The sequence below is a fragment of the Lonchura striata genome, chromosome 1A (assembly GCF_050655825.1).
Source record: "Lonchura striata isolate lonStrDom1 chromosome 1A, ASM5065582v1, whole genome shotgun sequence".
NCBI lineage: Eukaryota > Metazoa > Chordata > Aves > Passeriformes > Estrildidae > Lonchura > Lonchura striata.
Genome location: NC_140741.1, coordinates 14,784,799 through 14,810,998, shown reverse-complemented (window position 1 = coordinate 14,810,998; position 26,200 = coordinate 14,784,799). Strand labels below are relative to the sequence as shown.

Genomic DNA, 26,200 nt, shown 5'->3' with positions numbered 1-26,200 from the left:
CAGTCAGTCTCTGTACCATTGCCATGTTCTGCCCTTTGTGACTAAAGCTGCCATCACCACAGGGGCTTTGTTTCAGGCCCTGGGGGATGTTTGTTGCTCCCCTCCTGCAACCCATCTTTTGATCCTCTTTTGTGACTGTTGATCGCTCTCTGGCTTTGCTGAGTCTCTCATACAGCTGTTGTCACTCTTGCCAAGCTCACACATGAGCTCCTGTAGCTCCTCTCTGGGTTGGGGGGATGCTGTTGTCAGCTGGTGAAGGATGGAGGGGTTGATGTGCTGAATGGGGCTCAGTGTGGCCAAGCTCTGCCCACATTCCAGGGGGACAGGCCCTTCTCAGCTGTAGCTGAGCACAGAGCTGGACATGCCTTGCAGTGACAGGGAGAAGTCTAATGTTTGCATTCATGCTTTTCTCAATTATTCAGGGCTTTCAGCAGAGGTTCGCTGCCTGTTTTCACTTTTAATGAGAGCCTGTTTGCTGTGAGCAGTTGCAGTGGCCTTTGCTAAACTCCACTTACACATGGGCACGCAACATCTCACCAGGAAAGCAAACTCTGCTAATGTCAGTTTGAGGGGAAGTGGTGGCAACCTGTGTTCAGCCTTAAGGGTTTTTGCTCTGTGGGTAAGCAACTGAGTTGGAAATGTCTGGTTCTGCAGTTGATTTTAAATGCTTCCCCCTTGGAATTTCTTCTTGCCCCCTCAACCCCAAGCAAGGGAAAACTCAGCTGTTTAGAGGATGCTGTTTAGGTTGGTAAGGTAAGCTCTGATGGGTGAGAGTGCCAGAAACACAGTGCTTGTGGGAAGCCTGGAAAACCTTTTGCTTTGCACAGTGCAGTGGTAGCAGCAAGGCAGGGCTCAGCAGGGGGCTGGCTGCAGCCCTGTGGGGCTTCCCAGACGCTGGGCACTGCCTTTGTGGTGGGAGCTGTGTCTGGGTGCTGCACATGCCTCTCAGGAGACTGGCAGACAGTGTAGGAGATGTGGCCTGCCTGAGCTTTGGAAGAAGTCCAAGCAAAAATTACCATCCACTGCTGGAGTAACCTTGCTAGGCTTCAAAAGTGTCAGTAACTTGGCATGTCCTTGTGAATTCTGCCTCTCCCAGAGCCTACCATAGGCATGTGGAGGCTAAACCAGGTTTTTGTCACTTGCTTATCTTGAAATCCTTTTCCAGCTGACATCAGCACTCCATTGGTGTGGGGGGAAGTACTCCAACATGTAGTACTAAAATTCCATTTGTAATAGGGTGTGTTTAATTAAACTGAAGAACCAGAGTGACTTATATATATTTAACTGTATGTTCTTTGGAAGAAAAATGCCTGAAAATGCAGTGTCCTTGGGGGGTGTTATCCTGCCAGGTGCCAGACCCCACGTTGGGGTGTTTGAGCATTCAAGCAACTCCCATGACTTCAGTATGTCAAGGTTGCATCTAGGTACTTGAGTAAGAGTAGCACTTTGATGGTATTTAAATTAAAAGGATTATATTTCATGTTTCAGAATACTCATGCTTAGTGCTTTTATAACTTAATCCTTAGATTAAGTTTATAAGTAAACGTAGGTAATGGTTGTTTTCTCACTACACCCTTAAAGTAATGCACAATCTTCTAGTGCTATCTGAAATATACAAAGAGAGAATTAATAAAATATATAAATGACTTGAGGGCTAAGTGTATCTGAACAGTTCTAGCAAAAAAAGTCAGTACTCCCTCATGCTTAAAAAATTAAACATTGGGACATGAATATTAATGATCAAAAGAACTTTTATTTTTCAGTCTCTGCTTCTACAATCTCTAAATAAGAATTTATATATTTTTGCCTATTTGCTTCCATTAAAAAATAGAAGGTGTTAACTTCACAAGTTGGAACATGAATTAAATCAAAACCTTACATGTTCTTTCATATAGCATTTTATAGTCTCAGAGCATCATATAAATTCTTAGTGGATTAACTGAACTGTGACTAAGCAATTTCTTTGGATTTCTGGCTACCGGATTCAAGACTGAAATTTCAATCAGCAGGAACTGCTTGTGTTCCTGAGATGTGGTCTTAAAACTGAACCACCAGTGGTCTCCATTTCTCCTATACAAGTACAAGGAGGGAAGAGGGACTCAGAGAATGGGGGGGTGCAGGGATGCTGGGAGTAGTGAAGCAGTAGGAAGCTGTGGACAGTATTTGGAGTGGTCATCTTCTGGTGGCAGAAGAAGACTACAGGCATGATGAGTTACTTAACCTGACAAAGTGCTCTGGCTTCTCCTGGTATGAACACTTACTGCCTTGTAGCTTGCCTTAGTTGTGAAGAAAGAACTGTGAAGGGGCTGAGGAGGGGTCTGCAGAGGGGTCTGAGGTGGAGGTTTGTTCATCCCAAACTGTCTATGTTCAGGAACTGATGCCTTTCCTCCCTCTAGAGCAGAGTGCTGTGGGTGCTGAGCTTCAAACCCCAGAGCATGTGGCAGTGGGCACTGTCACACCAACTGAAACACTGGTCTGATGTGGGATGGCAACTCCTGTGCTTTATAAAAGTCAGGCAGTTCAGATGTAATAAGTCCTTTTCAAAAGAGAGCTCTATATATTATGCGTGAAGTTTTAGAACTGAGAGAGAGAAGATTTCAGTTCATTAGAGTTGAAAACTCCTGCAAATCCCTCAGGCTTTGCAAAACCATCTTGCACATGTTCCACCCTGTGCACTCCTTTCTGCATGATCTCTTGCCTAGTGCAGACACTCTGTTTTTTCCTAACCTCTTTTTCCTTTGCCTTCCCTGCCTACCCCACCAGTGCAATCACAGCTCTTAAAACATCAAGTGAAGGCAACAGAGGGGAGGTAATAGAGATGTGTGGGGAACTCTGCCTGCATGAAAATGTGTTGTAATTGGAGACACTGTAATAAAAGCCTTTTAGGCTGTAGTGCTTGACCCCTGCCTCTGACTACAGAGCCAGTGGTGGTTTTATTCTGGTGGATACTTGCCAGAGTAGCACATGTTCAGTATGACCCATCCACAGCACCAAAGCCACTTGCCACCTGATTGTGGGGTTGTCATGATTGTGGGGTTGCAATGTTGTCCACATACTTCCTAGCTCAAAGGGAGATAGGGAGGGAGCAGCAGGTTTCCCAGATCATACAGTGCATCCAGCAGTGTGGGTTGTGGTGGCTGGGGAGAGCTGCCCTCAGCAACCATGGTTCTAATGTCTTACCACTTTTTATCTGTCTTCTTGCAGGAAAAGCTCAAGTATTTCCCTGTGTGCGTGAGCACCAAAATTCACCAGGAGGATGACGCAGAAGAAGGCCTTGGCAGCCTTCCCAGGAACATCAGCTCCCTCAGCTCCCTGCTACTCTTCAACACCACCGAGAACCTGTGAGAGCTGGAGCAGTGCTGTGCTGCTCAATTGCCCCTGCTCGTCCTCAGAGCTTTCCTTCCTCAGGCATAGCAGTGACTTTTTGCTTTCCTGAGGCAAAAGCTATCAGGCTTTTGATAGGACAGGGTTTGCTACCTCTCTGCTGTTTCCAGCTGGGAACCTTCCCAGCTTTTTGCCTTTGGTGGAAGCAGTTATGTTGTCTGCACCTGATCCTCAACTCACCTGATTAAACCCAAATTTGCACTTTCTTTTGCTTAGTTCTTCCTATTGGTCATCTGATTTCTTTCCAGCCTTGAGATACGCAGTCACTCCTGCCCTTGTCTGTCCTGTCTGCCAGCTTAGGTACTGCTTCTTCTCCTCACAATTCCTGACAACATTACTTTACTGCTTTTGCTGCTTTAAGGTCTCCACCACCTCCCTCACTGCAGTTTCCCTTCCCACTGGGCTTGTGTCATGGTCCTGGTCTCTCTGCTCTTATTGAAGAGCTACTTTAAGCTCTTCATGAGCTTTCAGCTCCTGGACCTTGTCTTTCTTCTGAGCCATGGATCATTTCTCCTTTTTGTCTGTCCTCTTGGACCTTGAGTGACAAGTCACTGGTGCCCTGCTGCAGATTGTAGGATGGTTTCAGGCCAGGTGGTGGAAAGGGGAGAGCTTGGTCATGGTGGCACTACAGTGGGGCTTTGCTTTAGAATTAGTCTGGAGGCTGCACTGGCAAAGTGGGGAGCTGCTTGCCTCCTGGTTGTGGCGGGGAAAGGCAGAAAAATGGAGCTAAAAGAAGGAACCTGGAAGGCCCAACATGTTCCATCTTCATGAGTGAAGTCAGGTCTCTGCCTCCAAGGCCCTCTTGTGTACACTGTTTCTTCTGGCCTTGGCTCTCAAGGCAGCATCACTAAAATGCTTGTTTTCTGCTCTTAGGTACAAGAAGTATGTGTTCCTGGATCCTCTGGCTGGAGCAGTGACAAAGACCCATGTGGCTCTAGAAACAGAGACAGAAGAGAAGCTCTTTGATGCACCTCTCTCCATCACCAAAAGGGGACAGCTAGACCGCCAGGTGAGACTGCAGCTGCTTACATTTCAGAGGGTTGTGCTCAGCTCACTGAAAAGAGAAGGACTTTGACTGGGTGGTGAGGAGGTAGGATAACCCCTTACCGGGCTGCAGAGTACCTCATATATCAGAAGGACTTGCCTGGTTTTGTGCTTGAGGTCCTGGTGTAAGCTTGATGAGTGAGACAAAAGCCTCACACTTGGCAGGCATTTCTCTTTGCTCAAGCCTTTGGTGAGTGGTGAAAGGAGAGTAGTGGGATATCAACTCATCTTGCTTCTTGACCTCAGGGCTGTAGGGAGGTTTGGAGGATCTATCACTTGATCATCTCCATTGTGCCAGCTCCTGAGCCTCAGAGTCTGAGGGTAAGGTGCCACTGCTAGAAGGTCCTTGGGCTGAAGTGTGATCCCCATAATTCCTGCTGGTGCAAACAGAAGGGCCAGCCAGACTGAGCAAAGGGCTGTGCTTGGTGTACACATGGGGCAGGCAGTGCACCAACCAGTTGCCCCAACATGTGACTGGTACCTGACACCTTATAAAGGCTATAACTGGGGTGTACCAATTTTGCTGGAGTGTCATTTGGGATTGGGAAAAGGAGCCTGGGAATAATTTGCTCATCATGTTGGACTGGAAGATATAATGTATATAGTGAACAAACTATTCGCATTTCACCATCACTACTGTTGCCTGTGTGTTAAACACAAAAGCAAACCCCTGTAACTACTGGGTTGTGCTTCTGCATTTTAATCTTTGAAATGGTTCAGACACTATCCTCTTCTGGAGGAGAAGGGACTGGTTTATTTAGGCTGCAGCAGTTAGTGCATGAACCCTTCAGAGTTCAGTTGCTACTATGAAACTAAGACGAGTGCTGCACTTCCTCCTCCTGTAGTCTACCTTTCCCAAGCCTGGCCTGCAGGAGGTAGTTTCTAAGCACAGAGGTATAGGGGTAGCTGATGTACCAAGGTACACCAGCCCAGCTCTGACTGCTGCCCAGATTGTTCCCTGCAGTGCCCCTATTTGCAGCAAGCACATACTCATTGCCTTGTTGGTTTGGGTTTCTTTAGGTTGCTGAAAATTACTTCTATGTGCCAGATCTGGGTCAGGTCCCTGAAATTGATGTGCCCTCCTACCTGCCAGACCTGCCTGGCATTGCTGCAGATCTCATGTACAGTGCTGACCTGGGCCCTGGCATTGCACCCTCTGCCCCCAGCAGTGCTATTCCAGAGCTGCCCACTTTCAACACTGAGTCGGTGGAGCCTTTGCAACCAGGTATTTTCAATCTCTGATCCCAGGACCCTATGAAGGAAGAAGGCAGGGATTGCTAGGAAGTGGAGATGAGGCAGAAAGTCCCTTGGTAGAAATTTTAAGATGGATGTTGGATGGATGATGGATGTTGTACCTCTGGCTTAGGCCTGAGGGAGAGCTGCAAGCTGCTGAAGTTCTGGCCTGACTGCAGCCACTTTACCTCCCTCCCCCTCTCTCTGCATAGCTAGAGAGGAGGGAGCACAGTGTGCAAGGACTGTGTGTGTGTCAGCCTGGTGGGATGCCCTTGTGCAAGTGGGATGCAGCTGGGGAGGGAGAGTAGGGGAATCTCAGACTCTTGCCTTGGTCCTGCCTGCTGTTAAGGGTTGGTGTGCGAGGCAGGAGTGCTCTACTGCAGTGCTGAGGACTCTATTGCTGCTGAGGCATGTGAAGCTCTGAGCTGAAACTCTCCATGTGCCATCCCCTGGGACTCTTCAGATACAACTTCTTTTGTATTTCAGATCTTCAAGATGCTAAGCTACTGCCACCTCCTCCCCCTCCACCTCCCCCACCGCCTCCTGTTATGCCAACTCCGGTGCCTCCTCCACCGCCCTTGCCCCAGCCCACAGCACCCTTGGAATCAGCTCAGTCAGCCAGCGAGGAGAGCAGCAACACAGTGCCTGCAGGTAAGGGCTGGACTCCTCCACAGCTGCACCAGCCTCCTTGACTTCAGCCTATGTCCTTGGGGGCCTTCCCAGCCTTCCAACAAGGGAGGTGGTGCAGTGGAATGAGATGCTGTCAAGGTATTGGAGTAGCCCTTGCCATGGGAATTTGGCTGGGCCTGTAGCTGATGCACTGATTCATGTCTGCTGCCTGTCCTTCCTGTCCCTGCAGCTTCAGTCCAAGGAGCCCCAAAGGAGGTGGTAAACCCCTCCACTGGGCGTGCCAGTCTGTTGGAGTCCATCCGCCAAGCTGGGGGCATTGGGAAGGCCAACCTTCGCAGTGTCAAGGAGAGGAAGCTGGAGAAAAAGAAGCAGAAGGAACAAGAACAAGGTGCTGAGACTCTTTGGCAGAACTTCTTCCTTGCCCAGGCTGGGGAGGTGTTAGGTCTGGGGCCAGGCAGGCAAATCAGGAGCACAGTGAACTCACTGAGCAGAACGGAGTTGTCTCCTCACAGGCTGATGTAGGTCTCAGGTGTTCACCACTCAGCCAGAGCTCTGTAAACTTGCTAAACCTCACTGGCCCAAAGGGTATCTGTCTCAGGGCTTGTGGAGAAGCTTCATATGTGATGCACAGGACCAGGCACACAAATGAAACCCTGGGGGACAGGACTGAACCAGTTTAAGCACCTTGGTTGAGGTAGCTGGGGAGGGGATTGATGGAGCTGCTTTGGCAGAATGAGACTGCGAATGCACAGCCCCTCAATGAATTTCACTCTTGGTTTTCCCCAGAAGATGCCATTAATCCCGCTGTGCTTAGTGTTTCCTTCACCTGAAAATGGACTGTAGTTTTGGGGTGTCATATAAAATTAGGGGTTTGAAGTTTTTTCTTTAATCTGAAAGTAGTATTGCAGGGAAATGCTTTTGCCATAGTGCTTAGCTCAGACTAATCTTTCTTCACTGACTTGTTTTGCTCTGTTTCAGTGAGAGCTACAGGACAAGGTGGAGATTTGATGTCAGACCTCTTCAACAAGCTGGTGCTGAGGCGCAAAGGTACTGTCCTGCAATATGGGCTGCTCCTTTCCCCTAGGAAAGAGGGAGGGCACTCTCTGGTACCCAAGTTGTGTCAGCCACAGCCTTTGAAACAGGAAGAGAGATTTTCCTGGGCAGTGTACCACAGTATAGCTGAGAGTGTCTTTACGGAGAATGAGCAGAGGAATCTCCACCTCAAGTCCAGCTGGAGGCACTGGAGGGGTTTGTATGTTTCAGGATGGACCCTGAAAGCTACCTGTGCAGAAGGGACAGCAGTGTCTTTTCTAATGCAGTGCTTGGGCAGCTGGGCCCACTGCCCATATGGGCACTTGAGATGCCATGGCAGGTCTCTGGGGCATTTAGATCAAAGGTCACACCTCAGCGCTGGGCAGACGACAGCAGGGACTTGTTCTGGGGGAGCTGTAGTTAAACCTTGGCATAAGTCTATGACAGCATTAAACGTGGCTGTTCTGGTTACCTGGGTGGTGAAAGCATGGCTTTCCTTCTCCCCTTTGCTGCATCTCTAGTTCCCAGGTGTCAATCACTGCTGATTTCCTTCCCTTACAGGTATTTCTGGGAAAGGACCAGGAGCCTCTGGGAACACTGATGCTCCTGGCAGTCCTGCTGGTGCCTTTGCTCGTATGTCGGACTCAATACCACCCCTCCCACCCCCGCAGCAGCCCGTTGGTGAGGAGGATGAGGATGACTGGGAGTCATAGATGGGATCCATTGACTATTAGTGTGAAACTATTGCTGTCTGAAAAATTTCCGTGAAGTTGAAGGAAGCAGGTCCTTACTGACTTCACTTTGGAAAAAGTGGGATATGTCATTAATTAAGAGTGTGTAAAGGGAAAGCCTAGCTGTCCAGCCTTTCAGCCCCAGCACTGCAGGCTGGAGGGCACCAGCTGCTAGAAGCAGGTGCTCCCCTCCCTGAAGGCAGTTTGTGCAGACCACAGGGTTTGGACCTACTCAAAGGACAGGTGCCTCACAGTGGAAGTTTCTCAGAGGCATCTGTTTCTTTCCCTGTGGGGCTAATTAACATACAGGGAGCAGGTAACAGCTCTGTGCCATAAGTACTCCCTTCCTTGTGAAGAGCCTGGAGAGGTAGCATCCAGCTGCTGAAACTGGAAAAAAAGCAAACAAGGCTCTTGGGATGAGACTTGCTCAGGATGACAGAGGTAGCTGGGAACAGCTGAAGGATTATGTGGCTGTCCCTGGTGTTATTGCTGCCCTCCAGCACTGACCCATGGAAATAACTCCAAGAAAGTTAAATTCAAGAACTTACTTTGAATTCAGAAACTTAGGGGTTAAAAAGAACAGAGCAATCCTGTGCTTAAACATGATCAAAGGAGAAGTGCTGTATTGTCACCTTATCTTTATTTCTCTTGTAAGAATGAACTGCTTCAATCTATTGGCTGCTTGAAGCGAGGTAGAAAGAGGGTGAGAAAAAATGTTACCCATGGCTGCTCCATTACCACTCTGTGTTATTCCACTATGACATAAATTAGGCCTGCTAGTTTACAATTCCTGTGAAAAGCTCGATGGCATTGTTCAGTCAGGCCTCCTACACTTGGTGGTTGACGGGAAAAAACCATATGTGTTCAGTCAAAATAATTACTCCCCATACTTAAGTGTACTTAAATAATACTTGCCATACTTGAGTGTTTTTATTGAAAGTATTTAATCAATTTAAATAAAACCTTAACAGCTGTAAACAAGTAGGTGCCTGCTGCTACTCTCTTCACCTTCCTCAGACCTACAACCAGTTTCCCCCCGACTGTGGTGCTGAAGGCTATCTCACCATCACAGCACTCAGATACTGAACAGCAAATATCCACAAGGGAGGCAGAAGGCAGAGATTTTATAAAGTCCATGGTACAGAAAAGCAACAACTTATGTTACTTTACCTAGTCTTCATAATGACAAATGCTGTCTGTTCTCTACTCCACATCACAAAGTATCCAACTTGCCTCGATGGAACTGGGAACACACAAAACCAGGCAGTTTGTCCTTGGCCTTACTCTAAAGGGAAGGCCCTAAAAAGGTCCAGATGAGGACAATGGGGAACAGTGTTGGTAGCAGGACATAGGATACGATGAGTTCTTACCTTTCTTAACTCTGCAAATGCTGATCCAAAGGCAGGTTTTACCTGGGTCCTCTCCCTGATCCACTGGGGCAGTTTGTTAAATATGGCAGGGCGTGTGTACCTGTGGTCCAGGAGCAGGATGCTTGCAAAGTCCTTCTGATGGCGAATGGCTCTGCCTGTACAGAGGAATAAAATAAAGAATGGCCCAGTCAACTGTTTGTTCTCAGACAAGGAAGATCACGTTCCCATCATCTGTAATGCATCCTTTTTCCTACCCTCCTCCTTCAGTGTGTTTTGTATCCCCCAGCCTGTCCAAGGAAGGATGAATTACCTATTGACTGGTTTACTGCCTTCATGCACAGGTTTTCAATCAGCACTCTGCTTGGTGCCTGGCCAGAAGCTCTGGGCTGGAAAGGAATAGGCAAGTCTCAACACAAGGCAGATGTAAGTCAAACTGGGGAGTCTTACTGACAAAGTAAAGCAAATACGTTTACCCCTGCAGGGTAAGCGGGTGGAGAGTAAGGAGGAACAGAAGAAAGGCTGCACTCAGAAAACTGTGTTGAGCATTCACAAAGAGCCAACCCAGGGTGCCCTTGAAGGCAGAAATCTTGTCCCCAAGAACAGCACCTCCAGTGAGCAATCAGAAGGGACAAACGATCCTGGCAAGCAGCTTCTACCACCTTGCCACCCCCTCTGGATTGAAAGGTCCTTGCTTCTCTTGGAACTCAGAGCTGACAGCAAGTCCTGGTGGCATTTCCCTTCACTGAACTTCTTCTGTGTTTACGCTCACTTGTTTGGGAGCAGCCTGGAGAAGGCTGTGCTCTCAGTACCACACCATCTGGGAATGAGGGCAAGCTTAAGGAAAATAAAACCTCTGAAGGCAGCCCTGGGGCTCATGTGCTGGGAAGTTAGTACTAGAAAGCAGAATTGAAAGAGACAGAGGTGTGAGTGGTTTTTACCATGGTTTTGTCAAGCCAAGTCATTTTTTCCTGGAGTTCTGGTGATCTCATGTTGGGGTAAGGCATTCCCACCATAATCACACACCTGCAAGGGAGGACTGCATTATTCTTAATGTCTCATCCTAGAGCACTTTGCCAATAGACTGATAAATTAGAGGTCACTGCACCCCTGAAAGACAGCCAGCCCTGTAAACCAAAGGCAACAATAAAGCACAGCAGTCTGACAAGCACATGCTGAACAGAGCTGCAGAGGGATTTAGGGTGCCAGAAAAAGGGATTATCTAGCACAGCAAGCCTAACTGCATTATTCACAGGAAGAGTGGCCTGGACAGGTGGGTTTTACACCACCCAGCAGACCCTCCTGTTGCTTTAAGCATCAGCTAAGTCACACTTTCCCCAGGACTTTCTATCCATGCATGTACTGAATGTGCCCATGCTTGGAGTCACTACACCACAAGCCAGAGGTGGCTTAGAAAGCAAGGAGCAGTCACCTTACCTTCCCAGGTCATCGGAGAAATTTATCCCTTCACTCATTTTGCCTCCAACTACAGAAAGCAGCAGAGCCCCTGTCATCTGTCCTCCTGTCTGGCTGCAGCACTGCAGGAGAGGGATCAGCAACTCATACAAGAGCAGGGAAGATTTTTGTGCTTCAAAAACACTCCCACACCTAGGCTACAGCCCTCTTTTTATGTTAATAGTGCCCTCCTTTGCAGCATTCCCATACCCGCTGGCCTTCCACACTCCCACTAGACTGCCTGCTTACCTTTATGCATTTGGCATATTCCACTAGCACTTGCTCCACCTGGTTGGCTTTCTTAGGCTCCTGAAAGATCTGTCAGGCACAGTTCATCAGTACAGCAACAGGAAGCAAACAGTTTAAAGAAAGGAAATAATTTTAGTCCCACGCCATTAACATATGGGGAACTGAGGTCATGGAAGGAAAAATTGCCTGAATAACTAACTTCATCAGTAGCTTTCCTCCACCCTGAAAATGCACTACAGCTGGGCACTGAAGGGAGCAGCAGCTGCTCCTGCCCCTCCAACATTCCCTTTCAGCTTTGGGAAACTTGTTAATACTGCAAGACATTACAAGTCATCCAAGAGCTGAGAGGCAAAAAAGCAATGTGCACCTCTTGCACCTATGAATCAAAACTCTCTGAGGTCAGGAGGCTCTGCAGCTGCAAGATCTTGGTGGACAGGGACAGGACCAATCAATTTGAATCATCAGTTAATTCCAAGCAGGGGCTCCTGTTTGTGAAGTGAATAAATTAACTTTCCATGCAAAGCATAAATAAAGTAGTATTTCTTTATGATATTCTAGCACATCTAATTAATTACTGAAAACCTCTGCAGTTAATTAAGCTGTATTTTTATAGGTGCTGTACTTTGGCCTGAAACACAAGTAGTTTTCCTAGTAAACAAAAGGTCCAACATATATCTTCTCTGTAACAGTAAAGAACCTACAGAATGTGTTTTCCTTTGGTTAGCAAGAAGTAATAAAAATTTTTACCAGCCAAAAGCCAAAATCAGTCTTTCAGTAGAAAAAGAACTGGCAATTACAAATATAAGCCTAAACGAATTTATTGAAAAGTAGCTATTTAAGCTTCTAATTTAAATTAACTTTCCCTGTGTAATTTGTATATAATCTCAGTGTGATCTCACCACAGCAACCTCAGGAAAGCCTTGAACCTTCCCCTGGTAAGATTTGATCTTGTGTGCAAGCAGTTGAAAGTTACACTTGCTGCACTTATCCCCAATTGCCTTGCTAATACATATCCAATTTGCTGGAGACTACAAAGGCAAAACAAGAACAACTCAAAGTTGAAATTTGGAACAAACTGTATGTGGCCCAAAGCCTTGGAGGAACCAGGCAGAGCACTGGAACCCTGACAGGACACACCTGAAAAGCACTCAGAGTGGTAACTCTACAAACACGGAGAAAATGAAACACAATGCTTCCACCCGAAAACGTACAGGTTGCCCCATGTGCCAGGATGCCAAGAATTACCAAGGCTGTGAAATACCTGGAACTGTGGTAAGTTTTTTAGCTTTTGGTACACAGAAGTCAGAGACAGGGTATATGTAATTTTTCTTTCCCCTGGCACATGATCCAAGATCCCTGCCCTGCAACCTGAACTGCCTGACTTTCAATACTCAGCTTTCAAATACCTGTGAGAGTCATTGCAAAGACTTCATACTTGCACTGATCTCACTATTAAACTGCTAGTCTTCCAGTTCTCATCTCTACTTCTGGCAGATAGCAAAATGCCATTTGTATTATGAACTGCACTGTTGTCTTACTCTGCCTAGACCTTGGCTGTGCGGGTCTGTGCTTGAGGGACACACAGATGAGCCTGGGAGAAACAAATTCCCTGTAGGAGCTCAACCTGAACAGCCCCTCCCAGCCACAAGAGAACAAGCCTGCTGGCTATGGATAGCAAAGACTGTCTACCCCCATGGCCACTACACAGAGTGTGCACTTCAAGAATGTAGAGCTGCAATCAATGTCATTGAGATCGCAGCTCAGTGCTCAGCTGCCCAGGAAGTATAATTGATTCATTACTGGAGGGATTAGCTGGATAAACATCCATCCTGCTCTGCTGTGCAGACTATGGGAACAACTCAGAGAGAGGTCCATAAAGCATATGGAATTGTTTGGTTTTTGACACCTCCATGGAAAGTACCAAGTGCCCTGGCTGCACAATCACCTTCTTCTTGGATGCCAGGCGGGAGAGCAGCCCTGTCTTCTCCCAGTGTCTGTACACCTGCTTCTCATATTCGTAGGAGGGGAAGAAGCACACCACACCTCCTGGAATCACATTGCACAGGTTGTAAAGGATTCGACCTGTCTCATCCATCTGCAAGAGAGATTAGAGCATATTGCAGCTAACAGGAGCCCAAGGAAATGCCATTCCAATTCTCTGTTCAATCCCAGGATCACACCTTCCTTATGACATGCCTTAGGGGAGGAAAAAGATGTGGGAAATATGCCAGGTCTGTGAGAACTCCCATGGGGAGCTGGGCATCACTAAAAAGCTCTTCACTGCTTGGCCTTCCCTAGTCCAGGGTTTCTGTTATGGCTGTGGACCTGTGGTCATTCAAGAAAGGAAGGTTTGCCTGAGTGGGTGGAAGTTGTCCCATTAGAACAGATATTGAGACCTGGTTAGCACATCTGCTTGAGATTCAGCAGGGACAGAGCAGACCTAGTGTCTAACTTTGGGTGCTTATTGGCCTGCCACAAGAAGAAGGAAGATGTGCCAAAACGCCTGCAGATGCTTCTGTGGTTTGGGATTTCCTTTGCCATGGCTTTTTCTCAGCCCACCTCTTAAACACAGAGTGTACTCTGCTCTGAAATATAAGCATATGACGCAAAAAGAGATCCCAAGGAAGGGAACAAAGGATAAACTGACCATCTGAGGCAGGTCTCTGGTCTGGTAAGTGAACTCCAGCTGCTGGTTGGAAGGACCACTGCAAAGGATGATGGGTAAAATATTTTCTGGAGGAATCACATGTCCTGGGGACAAAAACGAGTAGGGAGAGTCAACATTACTGCTGTTAACACAAACTCCATGAGCTGAAGAACTTTAATTGCATTCTAGTGACGGAGACAAATGTTTGCCTGGCTAAGCCAAAGTGCCTAAGTCACTCAGCTGCTCCAACTTCCATCCCCTCAGCCCCTGGGAGTAAGGCATGGCACACTGCCTGCTAATACCAGTCAAGACCACAGGGGAAGCTCAGAGTGAAAGGGAACTCACACCCCCTTTGCTGCCCTGATTTTTAGGAAAGATGCCACATTGTTTTGAGGGCTGACAGAATAGTGTTAAAAAGGCAAACTGCAGCCCTTGCAGCTGCTGAGCCCTCCCTGCCAGCCCGGCACACTCACCACAGGAGAACTCCACAATACGGGCAGGGTCCACACCAGCACGGCACAGCAGCTGCTCTCGGAAATCAGCCACCTAAGATCCACAGAGCAAAGACAAGTAAAGTACCAGCATCCCAAACCCCACACCAGCAGTACCAGCACTGCTGGCCAAGGGCAGCCCCGGCCCGGCCAGCGCCCCGCCGGGCCCAGCAGAGGAGCGGCAGCGCCCTGTGCCCGCACACAGCGGCACTGACTTTCCGCACAGCCCCCCGTGCCCTGCTCCCTGGGGGATCCCTGCACAGCGACGGATGGCATCACCAGGTCCTCCCACTGCTCCCCGTACTACTGCCAACCTACCACGAGCTCAGCCAGGCTGCTCTATTTCCATCCCGGCTTGCAGATAGCACCACCGCCCTCCTGAGACCCCAGCACAGCAGTCTTATTCCCTCACCGGCTGCATGGTGCCTCCAGCAATGATGACAGCACGGCATTCTTCCACAACCTTGGCAAAGTGAACAGCTGGATTCAGCAAGAGGAATTTGAGGCTGCTCTGACCAACTGTGCCTGGGAAAAGGAGAGAAGATAATTCTGGAGCTAGCTGTGACACATACTCAGGGATATGAGAGATTCTCCCTCCTGACCTGGGCACTCTGGCAGGTACCCATCTCTCAAAGTAAAGACTTGCTGTTCAACACAGACAGAGGCAGCAGCAGATAATGCCAACCTGGAAGTTACCTTCTGCTTCCTAATTTCCCTGGAGCTGTACAACAGGTGCAGTAAATTGCAAGACAAAACTTGACATCCAAAGTGGGAGCAGACCTCTGCAAACCCTGGCCCCAATGCCCTTTGATTAAAAATTCCCTTGGGGTCATAAGCATCCTCAGACAGACCAAGCCTGCCAGGCTACATCACAGATGGCACAAATGCAAGTTCCCCACAGCCTCTCCTCTCTTCAGCTCACCCTTTCCAGTACCTTGCCTGTTGAGAATTACTCTGCCATCTTGGTTTGCATTTGTGAGGGCCGAGAGAAATCCTTCAATCTGCATCAGTGGAGAGGAAGTTCGGAGCTGGTCGTGCTCAGCCTCCACAGGAGGGCTCTGGGGGGTACCTGCTGGCCCAAAAATGGGAGAGGCAAGCAACTTAGGCTGCACTTCTAAAGACAGGGTTAAGCACAAAACATGCTCTACAGGAACACAATACCTGGCCTATATATGCAGGCAGAGAATAAATACCCATTAAAGGGGAAACCCAAATTCTGTCTCATTGCTAAATTAAAAAAAAAATTAAAAAAAAAAATCTGATTTTTGTGGATGGCACCACTAAGCAAAGCTACTACACACAGTAGCTCAGATCCCAGAGGCAGCAGGTCACAGAATTGCAAAGCTTGAGTGCATGTGATGTGAACATGGAATTGCATCATTCAGCTTGAAAGTGACCTCACTAATCCAATGTACAGTTGCCTAGGTCAGCTAGTGAGACCTGTTAAAAAACACCCATGCAGGACACCTTCTTCAGTGTCTCATTCTGCCCACAGATGCACGAGGAGAGGATGCTTGAACTCACTCTCCTTATCAGATCCCTGCTGAAGGGTCAGAAGAAAGTCCTGCAAGCCAGTCAGCTTCTGGTTCTCCTTGCTGGTCTTCACAGCTGAGGCAGGGCCCCCATATCGCTCCACAAACCCAAGAAGCTGCCAAACAAAAGCCAGAATGACTAAGACTACCAAAAGCAGGCATCAGAGAAGGTAAAGGCAAGTTTGCTGGCCTGCCACAAATTAAGTTCCTCAGTAGATGTTCACAAACCAGCCTAATCAGAATTTATCAGCTCCCATTACCTTCCTACACCCATTGAATCAAAAGCAAAACAAGTTTCTGATGTCTGTTCTTCCACTGCAACACAGCCTACTTGGCTGGCAAATTTGAGGCCAAGCAGCACAGAATTGGCACACACTGGAATACCATGGCAAACCACATTATATTTTTCTTTTCTGGATAAACAAGGGTTAGTCTGCCCATATAGTACTTTTTATAGGAACCAGTTTGTTTGCAGAACACGATAGAGAAGACAAGCTCCCCATCAGCTGCTGCATCTTCCATCTCAAACTGCAGGTGTGAAACAGCATTGGAACACTGCTGACCATGAAACCTCAAGGCAAGTACCTTCCTGCTGATAAGGCTCTTCTCACAGTACCGCTGAACCTGTTGGAGGAAGACAGGAAAATGAACAGGCATTCAGCACCCTTCTCCCATCCTGATGTCCTTGATCCCTGTCCAGCAAGGCTGTCATTTGCTGTGCTTTTGGGGAGAGGTGCACAGCTCTTCGTGGACAAGAGTTTATTACAAAGGCATTCCAGAGTGAAAACACGCAGTGTTAAGATGCTGTATTTGGAGGTTCAAGGGGGAGTGTTGGATTACTGGAGTAGCAAAATTTCTGCATCCACAGCCCTTACAGTGTAGCTTTGCCTTACAGACAGCTAGCAAGTATGGACTTTGGCTCTACTTCTAGCTTTCACACAATAATCTCAAACAAGTCACCACCACCTGTGCCCTAACAGACAATGTTTGGATTACCTTGAAGAGGTTGATATTGTCAGTCTGGCTCTGAAATAGAAAGTCATTGATGGATTTTAGTACTGTCCCTGAAAGGAAAGAAGAGAGAAGGGGAAAAGAAATTATTGGCTGCTGCTGGACCTGCACCCCTTACTGCTTACACCCATGTCCCTGACTGATAGCTTCATACCCCAGGAGTTCCCTCCAGTCTTACCTGTTTGGGAAACTGCCTGACATCCAGGATTCTGGTTCACATTACCTGTAAAACATGAAACCAATTCAAAGAAGGCTTGAATCTATCTCAAAATTAACCAGGAAACTAAAGACTGAGCTTGATGGGTACAGTGCACAACAAACCCAAGAAATAACTACACAGATGCAAAATGTAGCTATACAGACAAAACACCAGCTCCCACTCAGTTTTAATTTGCCCTGTAGAGTAGCCCTACATTGTAGAACAAGTGTGCAGCTGCATCCTAAGGAACACCACCTACATTCCTTCTGTGGCAGGAAGCAGCAGGTAGGATGGGTGATCAGAAATGCTCACACTGTATGTAGTCATCATGCTGCAGAGACAAAGGGAAGGGACTGCAATGCATCCCTCACCCCTCCTCAGTGCAGCAGCAGGGAGCTGGTAAGCACAGAGGCTGGCAGGTAAATGGGAGGAGGGGAAAAACCTAGGGACACCTACATGCCCAGAGCCCGACAGCCAGAACAGGATTAACTGCTGCCGCCCACTGCATTTTATGTCCTAGGGTTTAACACTGACCTCACATCTCCCTTTTGCAGCCCCTGCCCCAAAGGGCTGCATTTCCCCTGGCATGGAGGAAGTTCTATATGAACTTAGGACATGCCCTCCTCAAGATACACTAAGGTCTAACAAACAGATCATTGGAGAAAAGGAGCAAGCCTTGCAAATTCCTGTGGGCCTAAAATCAAAGCAAAATATTTTCTCACAAAGGAAAGCACCACTCAAGCAAGATTCATTCTGCAGATGCATGCTGACACACATAGGGGCCCTGCTACCAGATGACCTAGAGATTTATTTCATGCAGTTCTTGTGCTACACTGTTATACATCTGCTGTATTCCTTGCTTAGCTTACTTAGCATCTTACATAATCCACTTCAACTGGATCTCAAAACCACACAGAAAATAAAACTGCCTCTACCAACTTACAATGTCATCTGCTGCTCCTAAGCTAGTGAAACAAAGAGAAGGGTTCCAGTAGACATCAGTCAATTTCCCCATGTACAAACCAGCCTCTGAAATAAAACTACTGGCAACTGAACCTATACATAAGCAACACTTCCCTGCAGTCTCTGCAGAGGAGGAAGGGGGACGTGTCCTGAGGAAGTACTAACTAGCTCAGAGTTTATCAGTATCCCTGGAGACACAAAAAGGTTTCCTTACCTCCCAGCATAGCCACAAACTGCTCCAGTAAATACAGGATCTGCTTAATGTACATCAAGTTCTTTGCCTTCAAATGTTTCCTAAGAAAAATGAGATGTATTTATGCCCCAAAACCTCTTCAGGGACTAACAGAAATAGGTACATTAACTCTTCTTAATTTTGGAGAATCAGGAACTAAGGTTTCTTCCAAGTTCACTCTCCCTGTTTGTGACAGGGCCCTGTCATCTGGATATCCTGCCCAAGGTAATTCCAAAGCATTTACCCGTGCTCCCCCCACTGTTCCTACCATTGCACTTCTCCTTGCATATTAATTATAATTGGCTTCTTACAACTGCAATGATGCCTCAAGACAATAATGCTCCAAACATTGTTATCATTGTTATCATTGAACACAACAATCAGCCACTGCAGGGATGGCAAGATGCAGAGCCAACACCCACATACAGCTTCCTCCTCCTCAGAGCTTCCTGCTTCTACCATGCCAATGAGCACAATGGAAGACTAAGGGAAAGACATGAAAGACTGAATCTTTTGAAACTCTGCATCACAAAGTAGAAGTGATTAGAGGGAGATATTGGGAAAGGAACTGAGTGTATAAGGGTAAAACAGAATCCTCAGGTTATCCCCTTCTTGCTGCTTAGTACCAACCCCAGGAGTCTGACTTAGATGGATTACAGACAGAGATAATGAAGCAAGTGTCTTTTCATCTGCAGAACTCTTAATGCAGTAACTTTCCACTCAGGAAAAGCAGCCTGGGGCAAGCCAAGGCATCCACAGACCTTGCCTCTGCTGAGCTGTTTTCCCTCAAGATACTCACCTGTATCGCTCCATGTACTGCAACAGCTGGGAGTGGGCACAGCACAGCTACACAAACAGAAAGCAGAAGCTGTTGTTAGAAAGAAGAGAAGAAAGAGCACTGCTGGAAGCAGACCTCCCTCTCCATTATCAGGCCAGGCTGTGACTCACCTGAGAGCCGCTGACCTCGGCACTATGGATGCAGGTGATGGTGTCTATGAGGTTATGGGCCTCGTCAATGATCACAACCTGGTCCTTCAGCTTGATCCCGGCAGCGTTCCTGGTAGGCTCATGCAAAAGCATCTGATAGGGCAGCACCACCAGCTACAGGAGAAGCACACACTGCCCTGATTCCAGCTGACATCCTTACAAACTTAAGGCATTCTTCAACCACTCATTAACAGCCCATATTAGAGGGCCATGCAGAATTCAGCCAAGTGATTTATTATGGGAAAAGTAAGAACAAAGCACATGCTTGAGAGGGGCACTGGGACATAAGCTGAAGAGAAATTATTATGCTACAATTGCATATGGGCTCCGGTTACCTTCTAAATCTCCTTTGGAGCACTGAAAGCATGTCTTCAGAGAGAACCCAGCAAGGAAGAAGAGTGGTGTAAGGGCTGAGAGTACACCTGTATTGTCAGTATTGCCTCACATTTGCTGAACTGCTCAAGTATTTCAAAATGCTAAGACATACAGCATCCTTATGAACTTCTAATGGGAATTCTTGTTTTCCTTTGCTTTCTGAGCAAAACTACAGAAACAGCTGACAGAAACATAGCCGGTTTACAGACTCCCCCAGTCTAAGTACCAGTACCCGAGGGACCAGGCCATCAGTTCATTCATAGGGTGCCTGGCATTAATGCCACTAAAACTGTTATGCCTTACCTGAGCAGCAGGGATAGCGAATCGACTCCCATAATATGGGCAGGCTTTAGTCTCCCTTCCCAAGGACACCAACTGCTCAATATCCTTCACTTCCACTAGAACTTCATCACGGAGAAACTGCATTTGCTCAAAGGAATAAAATGGGCACATGGCGCGACTCACACGTCTCTTCTTCCCCTCATTCTCTTCATTGCTCTTCTTTTCTAACAGCAGAAATCAAAAGAAAGCTACATGCAATAGATACAATAGCCTAGAATAACCACTTTGTAGAACCTCATGGATTTCAAACCAAGCTTTGTCCTGTGTATTCCTGACCTATCACCTATTTTAAAATTATTGAGCAGTAACCTTTCCATCTCCACAGTGGACACTACTCTTGCCAGTTAGATTTAGCATGTGACATCTTCCAACATTTCTAGCATTGAGTTAACAAACACAAGTATCTTTCTGTACAGAAGTCCTGACCAGCTGAAGACACTCAGAAAATTTATCCTGATGTCAGCATAGCCTGGAGATCAAGAAAAGCACCAAGGATTCCTGTTACTCCAACCTGTCATTTTCAAGCTTCTACCACTCTTGCTAGAACTGACTGGGAGTGCCCACTGTCTCCACACTCTCATGACACCTTTATTGGAATTGCTTCCCCAGACTGGGAGCATTCTTACCATGTTTGTTCTTTTGCATCTCCATGCAGCGGTCATTGATGAGCTGGAGAGCACCCAAGTGTCGCACCTCCTCATTCACACACAGATTCTGGCACGTGTAAAGAGAGGAAGAGGAAGAGAATCAGTTCACAGGTGACTGTCCCTGTGTGCACCACCTGCTGTAAAATGAAAGATTTTCTTTAAAGCAATCTCAGGCCAGATTCCAAAAACAAAAAGTCTACCAGCTAGACATTGTACATACTAACTAAACATGCTAAAAACATGCTCAAAACTTACAGAAACTTAGGAGGAAAAAAATGAGAAAAAGAAGGCTCACTGCTACACAACAGCTTCTAAAAAATGCTGCCAGAAGTACTAGTCTATGAAGAGGAGCACCTCAGTGACTCAGACATCTGTAGTACTCCATATCAGAAAAGGTAAAAGATATTCTTGTATTTACATCAAAGGGTAAATTATCAAAACGGAATTCACAGAAAAATGTACATCACACAGATCTGTGTAACGACCCATGGCTGCCTTCGTTTTTCAACAGGAGACTCAGCCAGGCCTCAAGGTGACTTCTGTGGCACCAGATCCACACAGCTCCTGCCAATGTGTTCTGGGTCCCTGAGAACCAGCACGTACCTGCCTGGATCCCAAGGAGACCAGACGGATATTTTTGCCAAAAGGACTTTTCTTCACCTCATGCACAAACTGGGACAGCTGGGAGTGAGTACGGCTGCAGTAGTAGATCTGCAATGAGGAAGAACAAAGGGAAGACGAGAAGAATATGGAAGCCAATCCCTACCTATAACCAATCCTGTACGGAAGCAGACAAGCACTTCTGCAAGGCTCACCTTGCTCAAGCCTTCAAAAGCATAAAGGAAGGCACATGTTTGAGTGTCACCTTAAAACTGCTGAGGCCAAAAGCCCCATCTTTGTTTTCTCCTCTGCATTTGCTTTTGTTTTAATTTAATTTTCCAAGATGTCTATAAAGCAGGGACTCACCGTGGGAGAGTAATAAAAAACTATTTATTGCTGTGTGCTTTTATAGCAAGCCACAGCAAAAACTAAGCAGTGCTAGCACAGCAAGCTGCTTAGGCAGGTAGTGTAGTCCAGAAGTAGATGAGCACAGCAGAACTAGCTGTCTTTATCAACAAACCTGGCAGGTTTTGGAAGCTAGTTCCTAAATCCTTCTGTACTGCCAGACTGTTGGAAAGGTGCAAGGAAGCCATAATTCTGCTTACTCCTACACTATTCTATGAAGTGGCATTATTTAATTTCCTCATCTCACCTTAGTCACATGTTCCTCTTCCAAATCATCACCTTCTTCCAGCCTAAGAAAAAAGAAAGCTCAAACAGTTTCCTTTCAGCAGACCACTGACAGTAAGAATCAAATGATGCTCCACCACAAGAGTGGGGTTTAAAGAGAGGTGATTGACTCGAAAAGAGCCTCAGAACTCATCTCATGTGGCAAAAGAAAATTTAACTTTTTAAGAACACTGTAAGTATGCATAATCAAGTCAAGCCTCTCTCTTTAAAGGAAAAATCTCTCCTGGGCTGTGCCTTTTTTCCAAGTTCAAGATTTTTTTTTCCTTTGGATTCAGGAGCCTCTAAACCTCAGGCATAAGCTAATCAGTGCTGTGCTATTCTTTGGTGACCTTATTTATTTATTTTTGTAAAGCTTTCCCATTAGCAGCAATTTACCACCCTCCAGCTATTGCATAAAGAAGGGCTTCAGGAAAGCATTCAACTGCCATAGAGCTCCTCAAAGGCAACAGCAGTTCAATGTTTGATAAACTACCTACATATAAAAAGTGGTTACGTGTTCTTCAATTTTTAAGGCAGAAGGATCTGTCTAGACAATAATTAGGACATTTGTAATTTAAATGTGTTTGATTTTTTGTGAAGTATGGCTTCTGGCTTTCTGCATAAAGCAAATGCATGAAAAAGTGTGCATGGGATTTTCATGCCAAAGCTCTGTCTTCAGAAATGTGAACATCTCTGCCTTTAGAATATCAAAATATGCCAGTGCTAATCTGGAGAACTGACAGCTTCCTCTGATTTCCTTAGTTCCATTCTGCTTTTCTAATGCAAGGAACTTCATCTCGAGTCATTAACTCAACGTCTAGAGGCTCTCTTTGGGAAGCTGGGCACGGATAAAGGCAGGACACTGCTACACATTTTAAGATGCACTTTGTCACAAAGCAAATAAGTCGCTCAGATCAGTCTAACAAAAGTTTAAAAAAACCAAAACAAACCAAACTAAAATCCCCCCAAAACAACCAACTAAATAAAACCCCAGAACAACCACTGCCTTACACTGTTTGAAAAGATGAGAAACACTTTTTAATAAAATCTGCACACCTTCTTTAAACAGGGCAAGACAAAAATTAGACTGAAAATGTTTCCTTAGCATGGAATCCCCTCAGTCCCTGTCCTTACCCAGATACCATTTTCTTTTCATCATCACTCTCATATTCAGCAAGAATCAGCTCCTCCTCACTGTGATCTAGCTGGTCTAGAGCACTCTCTCCAGCTCCCTGTGAAAGAGCCTCCTTACTGAGCTGAAGAAGGCGCTTTGCCTCATCCTCCTCGCATCTCTAGTAGGAATACAAAGACAGAGTATTTCCCATAAAAAATGAGAGTAGCACAGGTCAGAAGACAGCACAGTCCCTCACAGAAGGCTGAAGCTGTTCAGCCCTACAGAAGGCAGCTGTTACCAACAACCAAGACTTGCCCACACAGACAGTTATGAAGGGGAAACATAAAGGACCTTCTCTGCAAAAGGCCTACTGAACCAACAGACCCTCAATGAAATGTTCACGTAACCCAGTATTAGTTACTTAAAGTGGCCCATAAAAGATGTCTGCCTGAGAGAAAACAGTGTGTAAACCTGAACAAACAAACATGTAAGGACATAATCAAACACTCTGTGCACATTTCACTCAAAGCTAGAATCAGCGAGGCCTCAGGTTTAGAACAAGATTTCTCTTGCTGCTTTTTCTCCAGCTGTATGACTGTTACTCTTAACACAAGTCCAACTCTCTACAAAAATTCAGTTGAACCGTTGAATAACAGTTTTCTGATTAACTTTTGTGTCACAACAAAGAAAAGTTCATTTTTTCCATCTCAAAACTTTATCTTCCAATGTCAATGAGTGTTTTATTACCATGGAACATACAGAAAATGCAGTTAGTAAGCACTACAGAAACGATGAATCACGCGCTTTTCTAAATCTCCATAATATTTCTCTCAGTTGCTTTCTTCTTTTCATCATGCTTCTCATTTCACATGCTCTTAATCATCTTTTATGAGACAAGTTCTTTGTTCCATTTGTTTTTTATTTGCCATTCTTTACTATTTCTGTCATATCCTTTTGACAGGAGTTGACCAAAACATTACATAGTATTTGAGATAGAGCACACTAGAAATTAATAGCCTGGCAGGCTAATAAATCTGTTTGGGGACCTGAACAGAGTATTTCTGGGAAGTATAACTCATATAATAAAAAAACATCAAGAGCACTGAGGCCAGTTCATGTGCCAAAATGAGAGGAAATATGTATCTGTGAACATTAATACCATTTTTATTCGAGAAGTATAGACTGTTCACACATGTTCATAAGACAGATCTTTCAAAAAAATGACTCAGAGTATTAAAGCTTTTAAAAGAAAAGAGAAAGCTAGAAGGCAATCAGAACACATAATTTCTGCCCACACACAAAAACTATCACAAGAAATTATTGATGCAAATTGGTTTTCACATCTGTACTTTTAAAAGAAAATTTAACAAATTATTTCAGATTATGAATTTCGGAAACCTCATACAAAAGAGCTCCTCAAACAAATGGGTTGGAAAAGTCAGTGTGAAGTTACACATAAGCAAATATGATCAATACTGAAGGTAACCAAAACAGAAAGTTTTGAGATCTGTGGAATAACTCACCTTCCTCTTTGCTGCATATTTTAACTGAACATTGTGCTGAATTTTCTCAAGACGATCTTCTCGCTTTTTCCTTCTGATCTGCTCTTCCTACAAAAATGGGAGAGTGTAGGCAGGATGAAGTGGATTTAGTGCTCAACTCTTGGTATCACTAATGCTCTGAGCATAGAAAAAAGATTTACAGAAACAAAACTGCCGGTGCAGGCTGCCATACTCCCAGAGCGCTCACCTACGGAGTGTTACTCTGCTCAAAGCAATATAGTTTCCTGTCTTGGGCAACCTCCAGGCAAAGATACACCACTACCAAATTTGTCTCACGTGTTCTCCACTCATCATCCAGGATACAGCAACAGTTTGCCCAGAGAGGTGGTGGAGTTCCCTTCCCGGGAGATGCTAAAAAGCCACCTGGATACGGGGTACTGCGCTCTAGGGACTCTGCTCGAGGCTGTTCTAGGTCCCCTCCAGCCCCAGCCATTCTGTGACTATGTGCCATCAACCCTCCCGATCCTTTTCTCGTTACTTCACCCGTCCTCTGCACACGAGCGCTTCCCCACCTTCAGCCTGTTCACCACGTCCCGCTCCTCCTTCTTCTGCACAAAGGCCGTGACCCAGTCCGGCTGCCCGGCCGTGTCCGCGCTGCCCGGCCGTGCCTGCTGCGGGCTCGGCGCCTCCTGCCCGCCGGCGCCGAGCGCCAGCAGCCGCTCCTCCTCCTGCCGCCGCTTCTCCTCCCAGTCCCGCAGCCAAGACAGGGCCCCGCAGATGAGGCTCAGCGATTTTCCCTGTCACGGACAGCCAACACGGTGAGCGGCGCTGCCGCCACCGCCGCGGCGCCGCTCGCCCCCGAGCGCGGCTCGGCGCCGCCGCCTCACCGTGCCCGTGGGGCTCTCGAAGATGCCAACGCGGCCGGCCTCCAGCGCGCCGTACAGCGCCTCCATGAACTGCTCCTGGATGCGGTACGGAGCGTAGGGGAACGGGAACCGGCCCGGCACAAGGCCCGCCGCCCCGCTCTCCATCCCGCCCCGATTCGAGCCGGGCGCCGGGGCCGCCCCTTCCCGTTCCCCTTGCCGTTCCCCTTGCCGTGACGCGGCGGAAGGGCCGCGGGCACGGAGCGCCTTCCCGAGCTGCCCGTGCCCGCCGCACGCCGGGACAGAAAACCAGAGTACGGGGGGAGATTTATTAGCATAATAAATTGTAATAAATAAATATTTATTTAGGATGGAAACGCACAGTAACAAAACACTGCAACATATAATACGCAGTCCTTAAATGCCGAACTGTATATGTTAATACTCTGGAAACAACAGCGACCTAAAGAAGGATGGCATAAAAAGAACAAGCCAATTGCAATCAGTCTCTGGACCAGCAGTGAGAACTCATAGTGTACTGGTTCAGACTAGGCCATCTGGGGGCAAATCCGTTCTTTTTGGGTTAAATAATATGAGGCCACATTTTTGTTGGAAGGAGTTTCAAATCAGCAACAACAAATCTGGGAGAAGCTGTAGACTACCTTTCAACTGGAAGCACTTCTGCATACAGGTTTTCTGGGACCAGCCATTAGTTTTGTGTTAATGAAGTGATACGTGGAATAAATAAATAGACTCCACAACCTGAGGTAGTTACGAAGTGTGTATGTACTGTTGGCACCTGGCACAAGCGAGATATCTCGAAAACTCCGACAACCACCTTTATTCTCAAAGGTGTTCCATATGCAGTACATTGCACAACTGTTCATGCATATTCAACCCC

The 26,200-nt window shown here is 46.7% G+C and overlaps 2 protein-coding genes across 17 annotated transcripts in view; one reads left to right on the top strand and one right to left on the bottom strand.

Moving 5' to 3' along the window:
* WASHC1 (WASH complex subunit 1) overlaps positions 1 to 9,035 on the top strand; it is a 37,985-nt gene extending 28,950 nt beyond the window's left edge. For all 9 annotated transcript variants that reach the window (XM_021535084.3, XM_085569510.1, XM_085569508.1 and 6 more), the window contains 7 exons: positions 3,205 to 3,341; positions 4,258 to 4,393; positions 5,449 to 5,653; positions 6,148 to 6,312; positions 6,521 to 6,679; positions 7,270 to 7,338; positions 7,885 to 9,035. In XM_021535084.3, coding sequence (XP_021390759.1) covers positions 3,205 to 3,341; positions 4,258 to 4,393; positions 5,449 to 5,653; positions 6,148 to 6,312; positions 6,521 to 6,679; positions 7,270 to 7,338; positions 7,885 to 8,036 — 1,023 coding nt within the window. In that variant the 3' untranslated portion in view covers positions 8,037 to 9,035. The remainder of the gene's footprint in view (positions 1 to 3,204; positions 3,342 to 4,257; positions 4,394 to 5,448; positions 5,654 to 6,147; positions 6,313 to 6,520; positions 6,680 to 7,269; positions 7,339 to 7,884) is intronic.
* DDX11 (DEAD/H-box helicase 11) lies at positions 1,732 to 25,529 on the bottom strand. Of its 8 annotated transcripts, none has more exons than XM_085569501.1 (27): positions 25,324 to 25,522; positions 25,009 to 25,233; positions 24,458 to 24,544; positions 22,955 to 23,112; positions 21,804 to 21,846; positions 21,155 to 21,262; positions 20,531 to 20,618; positions 19,866 to 20,068; positions 19,149 to 19,301; positions 19,000 to 19,046; positions 18,183 to 18,262; positions 16,985 to 17,029; positions 16,792 to 16,859; positions 16,381 to 16,419; positions 15,788 to 15,911; positions 15,198 to 15,335; positions 14,676 to 14,788; positions 14,246 to 14,318; positions 13,773 to 13,876; positions 13,071 to 13,220; positions 11,126 to 11,194; positions 10,859 to 10,959; positions 10,363 to 10,447; positions 9,735 to 9,810; positions 9,425 to 9,579; positions 9,225 to 9,297; positions 1,732 to 6,645 (listed from the first exon to the last, which is right to left on the bottom strand). In XM_085569501.1, the coding sequence occupies exons 1-26, from the start codon at positions 25,465 to 25,467 to the stop codon at positions 9,268 to 9,270; spliced, it is 2,706 nt and encodes a 901-aa protein (XP_085425627.1). In that variant the 5' UTR covers positions 25,468 to 25,522; the 3' UTR covers positions 1,732 to 6,645; positions 9,225 to 9,267. The 8 variants fall into 8 exon arrangements, with proteins under 8 accessions (XP_085425627.1, XP_085425628.1, XP_021390757.3 ...); XM_085569502.1 differs by having other exon boundaries at positions 15,198 to 15,332; positions 25,324 to 25,521; XM_021535082.3 differs by lacking the exon at positions 1,732 to 6,645 and having other exon boundaries at positions 8,950 to 9,297; positions 15,198 to 15,332; positions 25,324 to 25,529.
* Positions 25,530 to 26,200: the final 671 nt, after the last annotated feature.

What these genes read in the sequence shown, in the direction of transcription:
- DDX11 (XM_085569504.1), bottom strand. Translation starts at nt 25,467, where the DNA reads ATGGAGAGCGGGGCGGCGGGCCTTGTGCCGGGCCGGTTCCCGTTCCCC. An exon ending in GTTTGTGGCTATGCTGGGAG is followed by an intron (nt 17,030 to 18,182) that starts GTAAGGAAACCT and finishes CATGTTTTACAG; the next exon opens with GTAATGTGAACCAGAATCCT. An exon ending in AGAGCCTTATCAGCAGGAAG is followed by an intron (nt 15,912 to 16,380) that starts GTACTTGCCTTG and finishes TTTGTTTGGCAG; the next exon opens with CTTCTTGGGTTTGTGGAGCG.